Raw genomic sequence first — 20,174 nt, 5'->3', positions numbered from 1 at the left:
TTGTGATAATCTAATGCAGTATAAACTGTGCCAACACACCATTATCTGTTTGCTGAAATTACTCAGACGTTTAAAAACTAGGCTGCTGTTTTTTTGGATCCAGCTCTCACACAGTGGCAAAATGTAACACTAAACGTGAATTGTATTACAGGGCCACCTAGTGAACGATGAATGTAATTTCATACATATTTTTTAATACCCAGTGCTTTTAATTCTAAAACCACCATCTATACTTGCAAAACATGCTTTATCTATTTGTACTGGTTCAACGTAACAAGAGAGCATACGAAACAGAACCTTTCTTCTGCTGTTTTCATTCAGGAATTGCATTTGACTGCCCTTTAACCCCCCCGCCCAAAAAGCTTGATCTGCAAAAACGTCTCGTGTACTGAATTTATTTAACCATCAGATGGTGCAACTGCATAAGTTAAAGTCAAACGAGTGATTACATCACTTTCTCTTGCAAAATGTTTTGTCAAACATTAAACAAACAACGTTGATACTGTACTACAGAAACGCATGACTACTGTGCATTTATAATCCAGTGCAATATAAGTATTTTTATATGTTGTTGGTAAGCGGTTTTTATCTTCCAAACTAAAAATAAGTTGGAACATTTGAAGAACACTTTATTGTTCTGGTGCTGATCACACGCTGCGAACCAATCTTGGCTTAAGAACGAGGATCCTCAGTTTAAGGGTCAACGTGCTACGTTCAAGGTTATGATACAACGGTTTCCTTAACGTGTTTTTACCGAACTATGATTAATTTGATGTGGGCTATTTTTTTGGAATGCCCTATTCCGAGACCCATAGGGGAGGAACGAGACCGAAGGCGGAAAAAACCCACTCTTTCCTTGAAGCTGATTGGTCAGACGCGTTTTCCTGCTGCCACAATACTGCACGCACGTGACCCACCTTTTTTCGTACACACAGTAAAGCGCTGGCACTTAAAAGACAACGCCATGGCGTTTCTCGCCTGCAATTTCGCCAATCGCACACAATGACACCGATCTGTTAAAAAAAACCCAAAAAAACACACACACAAACATCACTACCCCGTCCGTATCTCTCGTCGGAGGTGGACCATGGCGGCTGCCACGAGCAGCAGCGCGGCCGCAACCGCGCTCCAGAAGCATTCCAGTGTCGAGCATGCACGGAAACGCATAGACCCCCGGAGGAGGCAAGCTGCGCTGTCGTTTCTCAGCAACATTTCGCTGGACGGACGGCCCGTGCAAGACGACGGGGACAATGCGATCGAAGGGGACAGTCCGCTCGAGGCGAGGACTAGACAGAGCCTGGTTTCTGCGGCGGAGCGCGCCGTGTACGCGGCGGGCGCTGCACCGGCGGCCCAAGCGTTGGCCGCGGCAAGCCAGGCTCTGAGCAACCGCACGAGCTTCGGGATGAGCCCCTCCGCGGCGTGCTCGGATGCGGAAGGGGACGCGTTCGCGAGCGGGGCTCAGGTCCACTCCGTCTTCAGCTCGCCGTTTTCTGCGGTGCCGCCCGCGACGAGGGGCAGACTCCAGACGTTCACTCAGGGAATTCTACCGGCCGCCTACTCCAGGCAGTCTCCGCAAAACTACTGCTGCCTGGAGGGCGGTCAGATGAGCAGCTCTGCTCTGGAGCTACAGAGATCGAGGTAAACGTGAGCGAACGCGGCTGTTTATTTGTCTGTCTATCCGGAAAAGCACCTCCGCTAATTAGGTGATAATTAAGTGTCGGCAAATACGCAGAGGTCCCGCACCCCACCGAAAACAAACCCCAGTCACTCTCTCAACTCTCAATAAAGTCCATAGGTTGCATTCGGTGGCTTCTCGTTGTTCTAGCTGGTTGCTCTGTAATGCAGTCGGTGCACAGTCTCTCACGTGCGCTTAGGTTACGTAATAGCGCAGGCCACGAGCATATTACAGAGTTCATTGTCCATATGCAGTAGGCCAGTTACTGAGATGTCCCGTTCAGGCCTCAATGCGTTGTGTCCTCTCTGGTGGTCGAACCCTCTGAGCATCAGACTGGGGGGGGGGGGGGTCATCTGGACAGTCCGGTTTTTAGGCTGTATACAGATGTTCACATTTGTCCTTTGTTTGTTTGTTTTGCAATGTTCTCCCAAATTGTTTTGGGTTGAACAAGCAATTGTCAGTTTTTGTGTCGCTCCCGCTGGTAATTTTAGACCAATCAAAAGTCAGCAGGCAAAGTCTTGTACAGACTACTGGTGGAAGACGCACATTAGTGTCGAATCTAGGAATGGCACTGTCCATTTTCTGGGCTTTCTGGAAAAGTGAAAATCATAATCAGACTGGTCTGTGCTTGCTTTAAGACACAACTGATTATACTGCCATACTTTGCCTGTGCAGCTGACAGAATGCCTTATCAGGCAGTGTAATAATGTTTGCTGCTGTAACGAATATCATAACCTTATCTTCAACTTGAATTTATATTGCACTACTGTTTTGTTAACCTCCAGGTATGCAAAATACCTAGTGTGGAGTTGCCCTTTAACTCCAGTTCTTAGGTGTGATCACCATGGAAGATCAACTGTACTGACTGACATGGTAGTGTGGGTCAATATTAAGACATACATAGAAAGCAAGAATCAGGTAGGGACAGCTTCTACGAGACATGGTTACTCTCGATCATAGTCAGTAATTGTTTCTGTAACCTGAATGCTTCAGAAACCTAGGCAAGAGCTAAGCACAGGCCTGCGTTTCACGGGAGGAGGCTCCAAGCTTGTCCTCTGCCTTCCAGACCTTCATCTGTATGAAATTGATGATGTTCAGCTCCTGAGGGGTGTGGCAGGGCACACGCCCTGTAGTTGTGGCTGCGCGTCTGCTGCACCAGGCAATGGTTGCCCCAACGGGGGCCATGGAAATGGACGCGGACCCCTGGTGAGCGCCAGCTGACGCCCCGCTCCCAACTGACAGGGGCACGGTTGTGCCGTGCCGTTTGGCGCGTATCTGGGGGCGTTTTTCCACAAACGGTAGTCACACCAGTTATACCTCACACCTCTGTTTGGATTCACTAATGCCCCAACAAGTCGCATCCACTGCACTCATTCTTTTTGATGCATTCGATCACAAACTCTGTTGATCTGCAGTATTATGTACCGTTCGTGCTGGTGGCCTAGGATCTAACCTCCTCTAGGGGAAGAGCCCAAGTTTTAACCACACAAAAGCAACACTTTCTCCTCCGGGTCTCTTATCGCGCTCTCTTATTTGCTCTTTAATGATATAAACTTACGGAAACCCGAGACTCAGACGGCCATGTGTGCGGGATGGTCTTTGGGTGCCGGCTTCGGTGTCGGGCTGTGGGGAGATCTGACCTTGTTTCGTGCGGACTGGCCCGCCACAGCACTGACCTCCCCCTGCCGAATAACGTCACTCCGGCAGACCTCTGACTTTCCTCGGCCTCCTTTGTGTCGTGGTGTTTTTTGTTCGTTTTGTTGTTGTTTTTGGTTGTTTCTCGTGCAGCTCAGGCGAGGTGTTATGACACATTTGAGCTGTCTGCTTCTAAAGCTTGTGGCGTCTCTGTATCTGAGGGCTGGCCAATAAACTGTCCTATGTTCTACAAATGGCAATGTTTTTTAATATTAGGTTACATTTAACATACAGTCTAATCTAATTTCTGAATCATTGTAGTCGGGTCTTGGCTTCACTCTGAAGTATTCTGACCCTCACCCCACCTCCACCCGTTTGACTTCCTTATCCCACATGTCACATGACCACCAAGTCACTGTTTGCTCATTCTGTCTAGTAACAGTGCTCAGGCATTGTTGGCAAAATGCCTCCAAGCAGATCTCATAACAAAACTCAGAGCTGGATTAAGCCCATTTGTGGCCCTGGGCTATGAAAAAAACAGAACTGCCTTAAAATAAAGGTTTTATGTGCAATATATGTGCAATACCAATACCAGGTTCCCTCACAGCGAAAGATTTTATGTGCAATATAACAAAGACAGCATAAATGAACAGGCCAGCATGAGGCAACCAAATATACCTACACTCAGACCCATGAGACAGGAAGCAAATAAACGAAAGACAATGGACAACAATCTGAACAGGACTAAAGCCAAGCAAAAGTAAAAATGGCTGAAAATGACAGGCTTCATTTAAGAGGTTTATTTATTCTTTCTTTAGTACATGCTTCTTTCTTTTGCTGCAGTTTTCGTTTGCGGGCCCTCTCTCAAACGTCCTAGGAAGCGCCATCATTATCAATAAATGCATTTTGCTATCTTATCTGATGAAAGGCTAAACAACAACGATGAGAAATATTATTATTATTATTATTATTAATAATAATAATAATAATAATAATAATAATAATAATAATAATAATGATGTTATTACATATTAGATTGATATTTACATATTTCTTACCCTGAATCACATTCTCTCTCTCTCTCTCTCTCTCTCTCTCTCACACACACACACACACACACACACACAACTCTAACAAGAACTCTGCCTCTCCCTGTGTCCCACACACTGTCACTTTGACATACACTCTCTACTTCTCCCTCTCTCCCACTCTGACACACACACACCACACACACACACACACACACACACACACACACACACACACACACACACACACACACACACACACACACACAGTGTCTGGCTTGTTCTTAGGGAGCAGCTGGTGGAAACTAACACAGGTTTCTGGCTGGAAGGGAAAAATGCCTGGTCTGTAGCCTTCTCTCTCTCTTGATCACGTGTTCTCTCTCTCTCTCTTGCACCCTCTCTCTCTCCCCCTCTCTTCCCCTCCATTCCTCCCTCGCTCCATCCTCCACTCCCTCCTCTCTGACCCCATCCTGTCCTGCTGCTGTTAGCCAGAAAAGTTCACAATCTTCAGATGGGCTGCCAACAGTGGCTGGAGAAGGGCACCAGAGCAATGAAGTCACTCTGCTTGATGTTCTAACACATGCCCATAAAAGGGCATACACACACACACACACACACACACACACACACACACACTCGTCAGGCCTTCCACCTGTCCCACTATTAGATTATTCCTAATAATCATATGATTTGTGGATACCAAGTTCGCTGGACCCTGAAACAGAAGCCTTTTGATGTCCGAATGAGCCATCGGTCTGGCACCGCCCCTGCCTCGCGATCCGCCCCCGCCCGGACAGCCCTGCCGTCTCCGGACGGCCTGTGGCACAGCCCTGCACCTGTCGCACGCCGCCATGCTCCGTTGGTTGTTGTGCAATCGGCTGGAGGTGTTGTTGGCTGCCTGTGCAGGCGTCGAGGGCGACGGGCCAGATCGGCCCACGGCTGACACGCACGGCAATTACAGCGCGCTTGAGATCAGCGGGCGGAACATGACCTAATGAATGTGACGCCTTAGCTGGTGCTGCCATGAAGCTTGCTGAGGGGGAGAACGTCCCCGCGCAGAACGGCTCAATTCGAACGCTTTTTGAATTTGAAAGCTCACTTTATGTAAAGATCCTTCACCAAGGCCGTGTATGTTTGCGGATTTCTGTATTTTGTCATTTTATGGCCCAAATCAGTTAGTAGAGATCACGTGATATTGAAGTAAAGCAGGCTGGCCTGTTGGCAGATTCCTTCATGCTTCATTTGCTTGCCATCAGATCATGTCGGATGTGGGATGTGTTCACATCCTTTCCGAGGTTACATGCTTGGCGTACTAGACATCTCCCAGGTCCTGTAAGAGTAGTGGCATTACGAGCACGTTGACATCCAGAAGCTTGGCCCTGTTATATCAGCAAGTGGAACTAGCCAGAAAACTCCCAAAATGTTCAAACAAACGGTGGGATCCTGTCGCCCACGCTGCTCTGAGGCGGACGTTTTCAGCAGCGGGAAGAGAGTCTGGCGGTGCGCCACCCCACTGGCCTTCTGCAACAATGTCCCGTGTTTATTTGAAAGGCGTGAGGGGAGGAAAATTCCGCTGTGTAACAATGCTGCAATGACCCCCCACTTTGTGTTGGGCGCGCGGGACGGGCGTCTGGACACTGCGAGGGGCGCGGGAGCTACGTGGCCAGGCGACGCTCGGGTCAGCGCGAGGTGGGTTTAATCCATGGCCGTGCAGAGCTCACCTTTTGTAAATGAGTTGGATTTGCAGTGCATTGTGTTTCTAATCTGTTTTAGGCAGCATCAGATGCTGTAAAAGTAATAATACCGGAGGAGACGGCAGTGGGCACAGATGCGCGAAGGACGTAACGTGCTCATACAGCTGGTTGAGTCTGTACCTGGGGAAGTGGAGGTGATTGATCAGTGCCTTCTTGAAACCCCTCAACACACACACAGGCACGCACACAGACAGCAGTCTCCCATTAAGGCCTCACCACTGTTAAATAAACACATTTTCACATGGGCAAAAACATTTTCCTGTTTTGGATTTAACGAAACTGAGATCACAGTCTTCAGCCCACTTGAAATGGAACAAATCCTGTTTCAAAGGGATCGTTGAACTTTTGATGTTTCTGAAAAATATATTCTCAGAGGGAATGATTTAAGGGTAATGCAATTCTGTACTTTTTTTCTTTTTCCTTTCAAATCTGTCCTGGTAAAACCTTGTGTGTTGCAGTGACTAAAAACATTAAAACATTTTTAATGCCTCAGAGATGCAATCGTCTCTTCTCACACATTCCCTGCCCCCCCCCCCACCCCCCCCACCCCCCCCCCACCCCACACACACACTCAGTGCCTGCTACACTGAATTGAGCAGGACGGGGCTCTTCTCATGGCGTACGTGTTTGCGCTTTAATTTCAAGGACCGTTTGGCATTCAGCCGGGCATGTTTTGTTCTCCGTGCGCAGCGGGACCAGGTCTGACCTGGTTTCATGAACTGCCGTCGTCTCTGGAAAAGCAGAATTTGAGCAGAGAGATGGAGACTTGGAGCAGGACCTCTGAGGGGGGAAACTAAAGATGTTTAGAAATACAAACAAGTGGCACATGTGAGATTTGTGTGAACCGTACTTGCACGAGTAGACCACGAAAGTCACCTCTTAACCCCATGAAAAATGCCTCCTATGTAATAAAGGCTGCGTGGCTAAAATAAGTGCTGGTGCAGAACTTTTTGCATATGGTAAGTTTGTTCCTGGACCATTTCTTCTTGGCCTTGCGCTGTATGGCTTCAGCTGTGTGCCAAAAGTGAGAGTACTTGAGAGTATCAGCTGTGTTTTGAAATATTTGATTGGTGCTCGAATGCTAGCTCTGAGGTTTTCTTCTTAATCATTTATTACTTTTTAAATATTTAAACCAGAGCCCTCTCATCAGAGAACGGTCCACGGCTTCGTGAGCTAATGCCATTTGTTCTGAGTGGCTGAAGCGTGAATAGCCCTGTGGGTTCTGAGGACTGACCAGAGGGGTTCGTTGACCTTGTGTGAGGGGACCTGGTGTGTGTCCTGCTGGAGTGTTGTTGGCTGTATTTCAGTGCTTCCTCTCCTCTGTCTTCATCTAACTACAGGCGGAGACTGATTTCCCAGCGCTCTTCACTGGAGACTCTGGAGGATATCGAGGAAAATGCTCCCCTTCGCAGGTATATATTTTTATAATGGCCAATCCAAGATACACACAGACACACACACACTCTCTTGAGACTGTAACTATGGCTTCTCACACCAGCAGATGTCTGTGCCATATAGTACCTTAATGGATCATGGACATTTGATATGATTGTTTTCAGCCTGCACATGAAGAATGATTTCCTAGGGGCAGCACAATATATCGTTTGTTAAATATTATTGGGATAATGGCCTTTGCAGTGCTGGTAGAGCAGAAGGCTGCAATATACAAATGAACCCTCTAGCAATTCAGGCCAGTCTTAAGCATTTCAACCATTTCGCCATTATAATCAAGTCCTCACACGTTTTAGCAGTATTCTTTTTGTCCGTGTCCCGTGGCTGTCGAAGTAACCTGCAGCTGTGCTTTCTAAGCGGTCCAGCAGCCCGCCTTAAACAGCACATTCATGCTTTTATCTGCGTCTTATCATTTGGTAATCGGCCACTTCATGGGATTAATCCAACATGGGAGTGGCGTTGGGAGACACTGAACTGGAGACGGCACTGCCGCTGCCGTTACGTTTACATGCGTGTGTTATCGTTGATTGTAGAGTTTTAAGTTGTTCGCAGTGGGTCATTGCCGGTGTGTTTTGTGGACGCATGCTAGGTGCATGTTAAAATGTCACGAAACAGCTGCTACGAATGCGCTTATGGTGCAAACCGTTTGTCTTAGATGCCGAACCTTATCTGGCTCGCCCCGACCAAAGAGCTTCAAGAAGGTCCATTTCATCAAGAACCTGAGGCAGCATGACATCCGCAACGGCAGGTACGATCTCGCGCCGCAGACGCTCGCTCAGAAAGGCTCCCGCGAGGCTCTCGGACCCCGAAACCCCAGCGTTTCGTCACGGCCTCGCGCTCTGCTATACTACTTTGGCATTTCGTTGTTTTTTTGTTTTGTTTGTTTTTTCCCAAATCGTTGTGGGCATATAAACTCATCGACGTTGCTTAGTTCGGAAGCGTCCACCACGACATAAAGCCCGAGTGAAAACATGCCGCGATCTCCCTTTGATACTGCAGGCCGAGCTCGACCCCTTAGTCACGTTAAACGCGCGTCCAGCCGCCCTCCGTGCAATCCCGTGGCTTCTTACACTTCCACACACTCACCGGACAAAGCGTTGTTAATATGTAGTTTGCTTCTTCTCACCAGCGTGTTTCTAGCGCCCAGCGGCCCTGCGCCGATGCGAGAGATGTCGCTTGGTCTCGGGTTTGCAACGCAACACTGCCCCTCAGTGTTATCGGCGCCATCCAAGGGGAAAAGGGATTTCCTTGTTTATAGTGAAGGCTGGGAGACATTTTTTTTGGGGGGGGGGGGGGCGTGTTGGTACAGAGACGGCCCGCATACTGGTCCCAGCTCTGAATGCCGGTGACTCGCCCTGGCCATTCTTCGCGTTTTTGCAGTTGGCAAGTCCGTCCGAGCCGGGAGCAGATATCAATAGGCCCGCGAGCGGTGGGAACGAGCCTTCGCGGCGTGATGCGCGAGCTACGGCGTCATCCCAGCGCTTCCTTACGGGCTGACTCACGTGGCTGTTCACGGACAGGCGGGATCCAGGCACCTGACGGACGATTTCAGATCCTTCTTTTGTAATCCTTTAAACAGTCCTTTTGGTTTATTAGTGCATTCAAGATTGCAAACAAATGTATGTGTTCTTTTTCCATCTTAAGATGTTTCCAGAACCTTTAATATATATATATAATTTTATTTTAATTTTTTTTCATTCAACTACGTATGTATTTATTTTAGTTTGTCGCTCCATCTCTAGTTCTGACTTCTGTGTTGGCATCGCACACTGAATTAGTCTATGTATCGTTTTGTCTTTTTAGGATAGTCCTTGTCAGTGGCAGAAGATCCTTCTATAGTGTATTTTCTGTCCTGCCCTATCGAGATTGTAGCCAAACAGGGTATGTATTCTCCAGCATGCAAACCGCTTCCCACCTGTTCAACACCCCCCCCCCCCCCAACTCCCCCTCATCTTATAATCACTTTTGTTCCACGGAGGCCCACCGAAAGAAATTAACACTTCAGCACGGCCTCTGTAAGGTAGGCTGTTCTCTCGTCTAATGCCTAAACTAATACCTGTCTTTTTTTTGTTAATTTCCGTTATTTTCCGATGGTTGGGATGTTGGCAGCCAGAAGACATGGGATAGGTTAACAAGCAGAGGCTCGCTTTTCGAATGCGCCCTTCACTTCAGGTTCGGGGCGTGGTGCTAAAAGGCTTTGTTAAGTAGGGAATTGTGCTGCAAAACTTGACAACTTGTAGGACCTGAAGGTGTAAGATAAAATCTGTGCTTCTAATTTTAATGTGAGTACTTGTAAAGTAAAATCTGCACTTGTCGGCTATGTTAATATTAATTTGAGCACAGATATATACTTGTATTTAATATATACTCATTTTTGATATTTAATAATTTAATATGAATTCATGTACAAATATACTTGTATTTATCTTAATATTTGTTCACACTTTTTCTGTGACTTCAAGTTTAACTTTCTGCGAATGAAAACTAGCATTTCACCTTCTGATTTTTATTCTCGTGTTGTCACATCAAAAATAGGCCAGAAGTACAAATTTTAGTTTACAAGTTCTCACGTTAAAAAAATACAACTGCAGTTTTTTGTTTTTTTGTTACAAATTCTCAGATGGGGCCTGCAGGTTCCCACGTTCTGCAGCGTAGCTGAGCTCCTCGTGATTTCGCTGAAGGTCGTTTCCTTTTCCAGCGTAATTCCCAGCTCGGTCCGGGCCTTCGCGTTTCCTGCCACTGGCTAAAGCCCTGCTTCACTCTTCACACGTGAAATCTTGACTTGGCGTGTGCGCCAAGCCTGGATATAATCTTTTTCCCCCCTCTGGTTGTTTTTTGGACAAATCTTTTAATGTTTTAATCAGCCTCGGGTTAGATGCGGCTCGCGTCGGAGACAGGTGCCGCTTCCTTTGGACAGTAATGAACTCTAGCTCTAGGAAAGGGAGAGGCGGGACTTCACATGTTCCTGGTTATTAATTGTTAATTAATGGTTATTAATTGAGAATAATGTTGTGTCTGCTATCTACTGAGTGCACTGAATGGGCAGGTGCGAGTAAAAATGTTGATGATAAGAAAGCTGCCACTGGGTAATAAAAAAAACAACAACAATAAAAACTGGTGATAATGATCCTTAAACAAATAAAATATTATCTGTATTCCAGTCGTTTTATGTTGTGTGACTTAACAGACTTGTGTTATTTTAACACGCCTGTGGCGTGTGGCAGGAATCACGCCAGTCTACCTGATATTTTGGCTCGACATTCCTGCAGCCGAGTACAATGAGGGAAAGGGCACGCAGAGAATGGCCGTTAGACCCGTTCCCCTCCCTGCTCTGGCTAGGCCTGCTCCTTATGTAAGATTATCAGCACACACATTACCCCGGGCACCGCACCACTACCCAAACAGTGTGGGGCGGAGCCTGTATTGCTGTGCGCACACCCCACCTCAGCACTTAATCTGCGCAGTACTTATTTCTGATCCCGCCCACTGATTTTAGAGCAGAAGGGAAGGCAGTGTGAATGAGCCTCACGGAGGGACGGATGGTTCTAGAACACGGGCCTCTCTTTGGGCATCCTTCAGTTTATTGGCTCGAGATTGATGCAGGAGGTTTTTCTTTTAACGTCCTGGCTGCACACACACGTGACCGTTTTGATTGGTCCATCTAGGTCATGCTTCGCGTATGTGGGCTTGCTGCATTGCTTTCTGGGTTCTCAGCGAAGAATCCTGTCATCAGCACATCATGGCACACAAACTTCACTTGGTGGCAGGGGTTTTCTTTAACCGCTTCCTCACGGCTTTCCTCGGCTATTTCAGCTCTGCTGTGGTGCCGGTGCGGCTTTTTAAGGTGCCGCACTGGTTGCTTGACATCGTTGCACAGAGTCCCCATGCACTGTGCTCTGTAGCTGGCCCCTTTCACACCCTGTAGTCTTCAGCACACACTGGGGGAGGGAAGTCAACGCCCTTCTCTCTTGCTCAGGGTCATGCTGCTTGGATTTCCACTCTGCTTCCAGTGCCCTCACTCTTCGTCCGTCTGCAAACAAAGATGCCATCATAACCAAGCTTGGGTTTGTTTGTTTGTTTTTTTAAAGATGATGCTGACCCTACATCCATCTTCCAAATACTGCAGCATATGTGTAGTCCCAGCTGGACACAACTGAACGGTGTGAGAGCTGACTCAAACTCATGGGATTTGGCTGTGTAGTGTGATGACACGTTGCCAGTTATTTTGAAAGCAAAGCGCAACGTCCCCTGGCGGCACACGCATTTTTTCCAGGGTTGGCGGCTAGATGCCAAACAGGTTTTATTTAGCCTTGAGCATTTAAATAGAAGCTAAATTGGCTTCGCAGACCCACATGGGACATATTTAGCAAGTAATGCACATTTGGGTTGTCTATGGCTGTTATGGGCCTGCTCCTGAGTGCCAGACATCAGTTACTGCCCATGCATGTCCTGATTTCCTTATTTAAAGAAAATGCAAGGAATCTATCTCTGTGGCCTGAAATGTCACACCCTGCTGATGCAGACCGCTTTAAATCCTTGCCAGGAGAAACTGAAGTGGTTTTTTTTTTTTTTTTTAATTATTTTTTTAAAATTTAGTCCACAGAGGACTCATCTGAAGTGAAGTGAACACTTTATCTTTGTGCCGAGCTCGGTTTTTTCATCCGAAAGCCAAAAAACCCCTCCGGTTTCCCCACCCCCGAGAGCTGATGGACACGTACCGCTAACGGATACATAACCCCCCCCCCCCCCCCCCACAAGACTAGGTCCCTGAGCGCGTTTCTCTCACACCAGCAGGGATGCCAAGACGGAGAGCGGGCGCCAGAGACACCCCTCAGGCGGCATGAGTGCGAAGGAGATGGTGATCGGCCTGGAGGGCGTGGAACTGGGCGCTGACGGCAAGGTTAGGGCGAAAGACACGTGTTGTGCTTAGGGAGCCATTGCCTTAATGTTTCCGACCTCCTGATAATACGAGGCGTGACTTTCCACCTTTAAAAGTAGCAAACAGAAGTTAGTGGGTTGTAATCATGTTAACATGTGGTGCTTTTTTCCCCCCATTTTCTTTTTCTTGTTTTTCCTTGTTCTCAATCGTTCTGTCTGGATGGCCGCGGCGCGACGCCCATCTGTCTGCAGACCGTGTCCTACATGCAGTTCCTGTACCCGAGCAACGTCCTGTCCCGCCGCAACACCATCGACTCCACGTCGTCTTTCTCGCAGTCCCGCAATGCCAGCCACCGCAGCCTCAGCTTGGCCCGCGTCAACAGCAACCAGAGCAGCCTCGATACGGGTGCGTGCCCCGCCTCTAGCCCTAGGGACCACTCGGAGTCCAGGGGTTCCGCATGGGTGAAATCTTCCCCACAACCACCTCCGTGGTCTATGCGACAGGCTGCACCAGAGCTGCGGCGTTACTCACGACCGTTACAGCGGCTTCCGCTGCGTGGGGGCCGAAAAAAATGACAGAATGGGGTCCGGAGAGCTGTTTGGTCCGGTTCTGGAAAACCCGGAGCTGGCTGTACAGGCCGATGTTTGCTTACTTTACTGTCTTTGCCGGCCCACAGGGAACGACGTAGGGGATTTCAGGGAATACGACCCCAACCTTCTGGATGACCCGCAGTGGCCATGCGGAAAACACAAGCGAGTGCTCATCTTCCCTTCGTATATGGTGAGTATGCTCGCGTAGCAAAGCCCTTCGAGGTCTCCCAGTCAAATTCAACCTGCTTGAGTGTAAGTGCTTCAGCCGGTTGTACTTTCAGCCCTACACATGCCTCGTTTGTTACTTCAAAAGAGCAGATTGTCCGCTTTTGGAATCTGGCATGAAATGTCCCAACGCCAATTATTGCTGCAGTCACTACGGACCCCTGACGCCTGAGGAAACAGTCCCTCCTCTTCCTGCAGAAGGATTGCTTCGTACAAGCTTGTTTAGTGTCTCCGTGTTTTTCTTTTGAAACGGCCGTTATTCTATTCTCGTGTCCCCGCAGAAAAGGTGCCTTTATCGTGTTTACTCCCTGTTCGTTTCCCATTTTAGCTGTGCTTTTGTTGTTGGGCCATGGCGTACTCAAAATAAGGGGGGAAAAAAAAACAAAAAACGAAAGAAAACATCCAAGAACTTCCAGTACCCCCCCACCCTGTTGCTAATGGGATTATTCGTGACAATTCCTTTTGTGCTCATGGAGGATGGAGTTCAGCGGAGGAACAGTGTGCATGTTTTTAACCATGAACCGGAGTCGCTCCACACCCTACTACACTAAGAACACAGGTTTCTAGTCATCTAACATCTGAGCTGAAATAGGTGTAACCAGCGAGCACAAAGCAACCCAAGAAAAGTGTCACCTCTTCTCTCTCTCGTGTGCGCTCCCTCGATCTCTTTTATGTGCTACTTTTTTGTGTTCTCAGGTTTCTCTGATCCAGTTTCAAGCATAAACTGAGGGTTCTTCTGATTTTGAACACCACTCCCTTTTAACAGCAGACACAATAGGATTTGAGATTTGTTAAGGGATTTAATTTTTTTTTATAATTTTATGTATATTTTGTTTTTTTTCCCAGGGAGTAGGAACGTAGCTGAGGTGACTGGCTAGTGCAAGAGCCAAAGGTGCTCTCTCCCTCTAAAGTGATCCTCTGGCCAGTTAGCATCTCTACTGCACGATGTTCCCCTGGGAAACTGGGGTGAAACCAGAGGCTAGTGTGCCAATCTCTGACCCCCAGGGACCTAATGGCCTCCCAGCGTCCCCCAGAAGCCAGAGCTTTCCTGCCTGGAGACAAACCTGCACTCTCCTTCTCATGGCACTCCTTCTAAAACAATGAGCTGCTTAACTCTGATGTATGCTTGTCTTGACCATTGTGGGTCCTCCAGCTAAAATTCCATCAGGCAGACTTGAAATATGGGACTCCAGCTTGGATAATTTGCACGCTGGAGAAAACAGCACCAGGTGGTGACCACCTACAGTAAATCCTCAATTGTGCACAGCCTTCAAACGTCGTTGACCAAAAATGTTAACTGAACGTAGATCGGTCTGAGATCAGGCTAAGTGGTCCGTGCTTGCCTTTGCCTGCACTTGGCCGCGTTGGCTAGCTCGAGGGAAGTTCTCCTTTAACCATCTGCCGCCATCTGTCCGCTTCCCCGCAGACCACCGTAATCGAGTACGTCAAGCCCTCCGATCTCAAGAAAGACATGAACGAGACGTTCAAGGAGAAGTTCCCCCATATCCGACTGACGCTGAGCAAGATCAGGAGGTAAACGCCTGCAGGCCCTGCGCATCCGTCACCCTGTTTAGCCTGTGCTGAACTGTGACCCCTAAAACTCCTCCCCCCCCAGAAGAAGCCAAAATCTTATTTGTGAATGTGAATGGAACCCAGCACCCTGGGCTCAATGAAAGTTGCTAAATGTCAATAGCTCATTGAAACCTTGATCTTAGAAATTACAGTGTTTCCTCGGTTGCATCCAGCAACGTGTCCTCTGTTGTTTACTCAAACCCGATTGTGTAATGAGACTGAAGGCAATACCCAAGGGCACAGTTGACCCCATGCTCTCCAGTCCTGGATCAGGATAAGAGTCCATTCAACAGAATGGTTCGATTATAGTCGTAAAAGAAGAGTGACAATGGCTTTAGGACCGAAATGTGCTAATGTTTTAGTCGACCATATTGCAACACAAGGGCACTTTTGTCTAGTAAGTCAGCTGCAGTAGATCTGTTGCAGTTGGAACGTGCACAATCGCACATTTGTATGTCTATTTATAGCAAAGGGAAAAGGGAATGCCTTCAAGACATCTCATGCATTAAATATAAACATCAAGCATACCCACGATAACTTTCACTGGCCATAGCGATGACATCGTTTTTAATTTGTGAAGGAAATAAGTAAATATTGTGCCTGTCCGGGCAGACCTGGGTCCTTTTGGGCACCCGTCTGCAGCTACGGACTAGCCTTTTCCTGTCGGTTTTGGTTGCGGGCGGACGAGCGAGGCTGACCGGGCGTGTCGTTGCAGCCTGAAGCGGGAGATCCGTAAGCTGGCCCAGGAGGAGTGCGGCTACGAGGAGCCCACGGTAGCCATGGCCTTCGTCTACTTCGAAAAGCTGGTTCTGCAGGGCAAGCTCAACAAGCAGAACCGCAAGCTGTGCGCCGGGGCCTGTGTCCTGCTGGCCGCCAAGATCGGCGGCGACCTCAAGAAGCACGAGGTCAAGCTCCTGATCGACGTAAGTCCCGCCAAGGTGCCAGCGGCCGCCGAGGTTCAGCCCGGGCGGCTCCACGGCAAATCGGGTTAAAGCAAAATGTTCGGCTGAACGCATCACGGCTTACGTCTGAGGTCACGCGATCTTGATTAAAACTTGACAGTCCTGTGCATTTTTCATGACGTGGCGGTGTTGCGTTCAGTCCCCAGGGGCCGATGTATAATGAATAAAGCCCGTGGTATTTTTGGTCTTCAGAAACTGGAGGAGAGGTTTCGCGTGAATCGACGCGAACTGATCGCCTTCGAGTTCCCTGTGCTGGTGGCCCTGGAGTTCAACCTACACCTTCCCGAGCATGAGGTCATGCCCCACTATAGACGCCTCCTGCAGAGCTCCTAGCAGCACCTCCCCGTCAGGAGAAGCCCCTCTGTCCCGCCGCCTGATCTCCCTGCGAGAGAACCCTGACGCTTCTAAATGGCATCTTCGGCCCAACATGTTGAAGATACGTCACTTTCTCAAAGAGCTCTCTTCTGCCAAAGTGAAAACTCTATGAGAGATTTGTTTGTACTGCCCTCAGAATGTTGCTCCCTGAAAAAAAATGTGCTTATTTGAAGACCCATGTAAAAATGGGTTTAAGAGACTTCTAAAAATGTCTGCTTTGTTTGCATCAAAGTTTCTGAACTCAGCTCCTTTTGGAGAGCATTTTTAATTGTGAATTTTGCATTCCTGCCACTACAGATTGCGATTATTTTATTTTTCATCGTCATTCACGTCCCTGCTCCCGTAAGTGGAGACCCTTCCCTCTCGTGCGCATGCTTCATAGCTTTAAAGTGAACCTATGATGGGAATAACTGAAGCTGTTGCTCAGTTGTAGATCTTCAAGTACTAAAGTGCACTTTCCTGGTCTTGGGGACTGCAGAGATCTGGAGCAGCTGCAGGGCCTCCAAACTAGGCCAAGTTCATCTCATTTTCCTTCCCAAAATTAATTTTTTTAACTACCATTCCCAGTCGTAGCATTACCACCACCATGCAGAAACCCAGTTTTGGCAGAAAAGAACCACATGAGTGGGGTGGGGGGGGGGGGATTCTAAAACTGTGCATCTGCACTCATGTTCCCTTTTTGTTTGGTTTCATTGTTGGAAGGTGTGTGCGTGCTGAACTGCGTTTGCAGTGACTGCCTGTGCTCTATGTTAGAGTGGATTCTTAGCACGTTTCTAGTGCTGTGCTGGAGTTGGAACAGGACGATGAAAAGTCATCCGTACAAAGGTCATTCATCAACACTAAACATGTATTCCAAGCAGCCCTTGCCCAGTGGTAACAAGGCCATCTGGTTCATGTTACCTAATCAGTATTAAGACATGGGCCAATCGTTATTGCTCTATCTTGCTTGCATTGGGACCTGTAATTTAATTTTTTATTCTCTTTTTAAAAAAATGTTTCTCTTCAGCAAGAATCAAACACTGTATATTTTGATGACTCAGCAATGTGATTTGTTTTTTAACAGCCTGTCACTTGTGTTGCTGCAGTTGGGCAAGCACATTTTGGACTTTGTTTTCCAACATTTGTGTTAACTGCATGATAATTTCACTATGCATTTATCACTATACCAGTTACATTACATAGTAAAGCAGTTTTACATGGACAGGACTTTGACAAAATTGTGGAGAAGGTGTGGTAGCGTATTGTAAGACCTAATAATCGCATTGAGCACTGATAGCAAGTTTAGGAGGAGGTTTATCTAAAATTCTGAATGATTGTTTTATGAGAAATTATTGTGAATAATTAACTTGCACTTTATTCATTACCAGTCAGACGGGATCGCCGCCACAGCCGATGACGCGTTTGTAAAATAAACACTTGTGTAAATAAGCTTCTTTGCTTGTTAAATAAAACAAGAAATACACATTGTGTTTTCATACAAGGTGATTGAACACGTAAGCAAGCAATTGTTTTTTAAATTACAGCTTTAGTAACTTGATGTGTATGCAGTTCCTGAAGAAAGCTGATGAAAGGCCATTAAAGTGAACCGATTACATCGGGAACACATCAAAACGCATGTACGATGATTTGGCATGAAAACGCCATTCCTAACCACAAGCTAGTAGCACTGTTATATAGTTAATTTCTTTCTAGTAATGAGTCCCACCTGTATAGTCAGTGATTTACATTAAATTAACTTTATTTGTATTAAAGCAATAGGTCAGTAGAGTGTGATGCCCCCGTCAGTCTCCTCTGCAGATGTTCGCTGTATAGGTCTTTAAAAATTTGTCCGAATCCTACTGCATGTGTTTCAAGTAACTGGGACTAGATTATTTCTTGATGCTTCTGCGCTTTCAGTTTATCATCAGTCATCAAATTATGACTAAAATGTTAATGAATTGCGCAAACTTGTTGCACTAGACCGCAATCTTGGAACAGGGTGAAGTGACTTACTGCACACTAGTTAATCATTTAGAGCCAGTATAGTATGCATTACATCCGGCTGAATCGCCTAACAGTCAGTCATTCACTAGTGCGTTTGTGTGTACACACACGCACATATGCATATATTTAAAATGAAACCGTTCGTCCATAGCTGAATATTACTCAACATTTAGCGAACGTTACACCATAAACAAGATCCCAGAACAGCACGGCTTGCGAGAGACAAAGCATTGCACAGGCGAAGTGAGCACGTTGTGCTCTTGGCTCTGATGCAATCTAGAGAGCGGTTGAGAGCAGAGAGAGAATGCTGACACGATTCCAACGCAAACAAGGCTCAGTATCATACCAGTCCCGAGTCCTGCAAAAACAATCCCACACGCCTGCCCGTGGCTGCAGTGCGTCTGTGGCTTTACCGGGCTTAACCCCACTGCGCGTCTAATTCTCTCGCCAGCTACGGATGAAATGGTCTCATTAATACGCTTTCTCGTGCTTCAGAGAGGACCCCAGTTTTGAACAAATGTGTGTGCATGCTCAGGGCCCGCAGCAGAGCGCCTCTGCTTCCTTAGGAACGGGCTGGAATTGTGTACGCGACGACGGCTGGTCTCCGTTCCGCACCCCGGCCTCTTTGACTCGGGTCTCTCCTCCAAACCCGTGCGGGGCCGTTCGCGAGCGAAGACAGCGTGCGGCCGAATCTGATCCCGGCGCTCCCGCACTCGAGACGGCTACCTAATGCTTCTCTCTCTCTCTCTCTCCCCAACCCCGGGCTCTGTCCAACTGACGGCTTAGAATAACGTCCTGGTTACGCAAAAAAGCACGCAGAACTCGTGGCGCCTTACTTATTAATGGTGCTGTAAGAACCAATAGAGACAAAAAAAAAGCTGCAAAATCTACAGGCCCCACTACCACATGCAAGTTGACATGGGTGCAGTAAAACGTCTGAAAAGTTTAGCCACCCGTTTGTGCGGCATAATAATCCGATCACCACCACGATTAGGGTTTTGCTGGATTACTGTTCTGCACCTCAGACGCCATTCGACAAACCCAAGGCAGGAAAGCACCCTTAAAAAGCAGCTGCTTAGACCGGGAGAGTAACAGGTTGTAGTTAGGCAACGCACAGCAATCTTACACCCCCGCTGTGTGCAGAGAATATTAATATAATAAGAAGGGGGCCGGAGGGGAAGATTTGACACCCTCCAGGTTGTCAGTATAGAGAAAAATATACCTACGCCCATCAGTGCACCAAAGACTGACCGCTACAAGTTCACCGATCATATAGCGCAGCTGGGATTCATGAAAACAGAAGCTATGAGAAACAGCCCCGGTGTTCTTTTCAGATCTCCAAATTTAAAAGAAGGGCGGGAGAAGATTAAAGAATGCTTGAAGCGAGAACCAGATGAGGTGAGATGTTGGGAGGGAGAGGCGAGTCGTATCCTCCCCCTCTCCTTCTCGGCGCTGTACCTGGCATCCTGCAACTCACACTGCGAGCTCCGCTCCGGGATACGCCCACACGGCACACAGTGGTCATCACGATCAGGGGCTTGGATTCGGGCGAGTCAACCGAAGCTTGGTCTCGTCCTCGGCCGGCGTAGGAGGAGTCAAGGAGGGGACGTGGGGCAGAGAGGCAGGGGTCAGTAGGTTAAACGCTTACATAAAAATGGGAAGTGGATCTTCTCAGATTGCCCCAAAGCACGGAGCAGTGGAAAAATCAATATTTCATCCCGTCTCCACCACGAGGGGGAGGATGAGGAGAAACGCATCAATAAAAGATGAATTGGCAGCTTGTATGACAGCTCGGAAAAACCAGTCAGCTCTGGTCAGTCACTGCTCCTCACAGACCACCAGTGGAGGGGGGGGGGGGCGTTACTCAACCGAGTCAAAATTCAAGAATGAACTTCTGAGCTTCGCGCAAAATGAGGTCAATGCGGGAGCGCAGGAAACTGAATCGGCGCACGTCTCATTGCAACGGTGCAGACATACAAGGCTATCTAGCGCCATCCTGTGGGAGAATCAGATAAGGATTACTGCCGCAGCAGTTTTTGGGTTT

General features: G+C 47.8%; 1 protein-coding gene across 3 annotated transcripts; it reads left to right on the top strand.

The window, feature by feature from the left end:
- The first annotated feature begins 392 nt into the window (after positions 1 to 392).
- Positions 393 to 17,611, top strand: cables1 (Cdk5 and Abl enzyme substrate 1). Of its 3 annotated transcripts, none has more exons than XM_027030698.2 (10): positions 393 to 1,638; positions 7,433 to 7,504; positions 8,200 to 8,292; positions 9,348 to 9,425; positions 12,339 to 12,444; positions 12,675 to 12,828; positions 13,100 to 13,203; positions 14,665 to 14,771; positions 15,526 to 15,733; positions 15,965 to 17,611. In XM_027030698.2, exons 1-10 carry the CDS (start codon positions 1,088 to 1,090, stop codon positions 16,103 to 16,105), a joined length of 1,614 nt encoding a protein of 537 aa, XP_026886499.2. In that variant the 5' UTR covers positions 393 to 1,087; the 3' UTR covers positions 16,106 to 17,611. The 3 variants fall into 3 exon arrangements, with proteins under 3 accessions (XP_026886499.2, XP_026886491.2, XP_026886505.2); XM_027030690.2 differs by having other exon boundaries at positions 12,336 to 12,444; XM_027030704.2 differs by lacking the exon at positions 9,348 to 9,425.
- Positions 17,612 to 20,174: the final 2,563 nt, after the last annotated feature.

The sequence above is a fragment of the Electrophorus electricus genome, chromosome 7 (assembly GCF_013358815.1).
Source record: "Electrophorus electricus isolate fEleEle1 chromosome 7, fEleEle1.pri, whole genome shotgun sequence".
Lineage (NCBI taxonomy): Eukaryota > Metazoa > Chordata > Actinopteri > Gymnotiformes > Gymnotidae > Electrophorus > Electrophorus electricus.
Note: the sequence above shows the minus strand (reverse complement) of the source record. Positions and strands in the feature narration are given on the sequence as shown.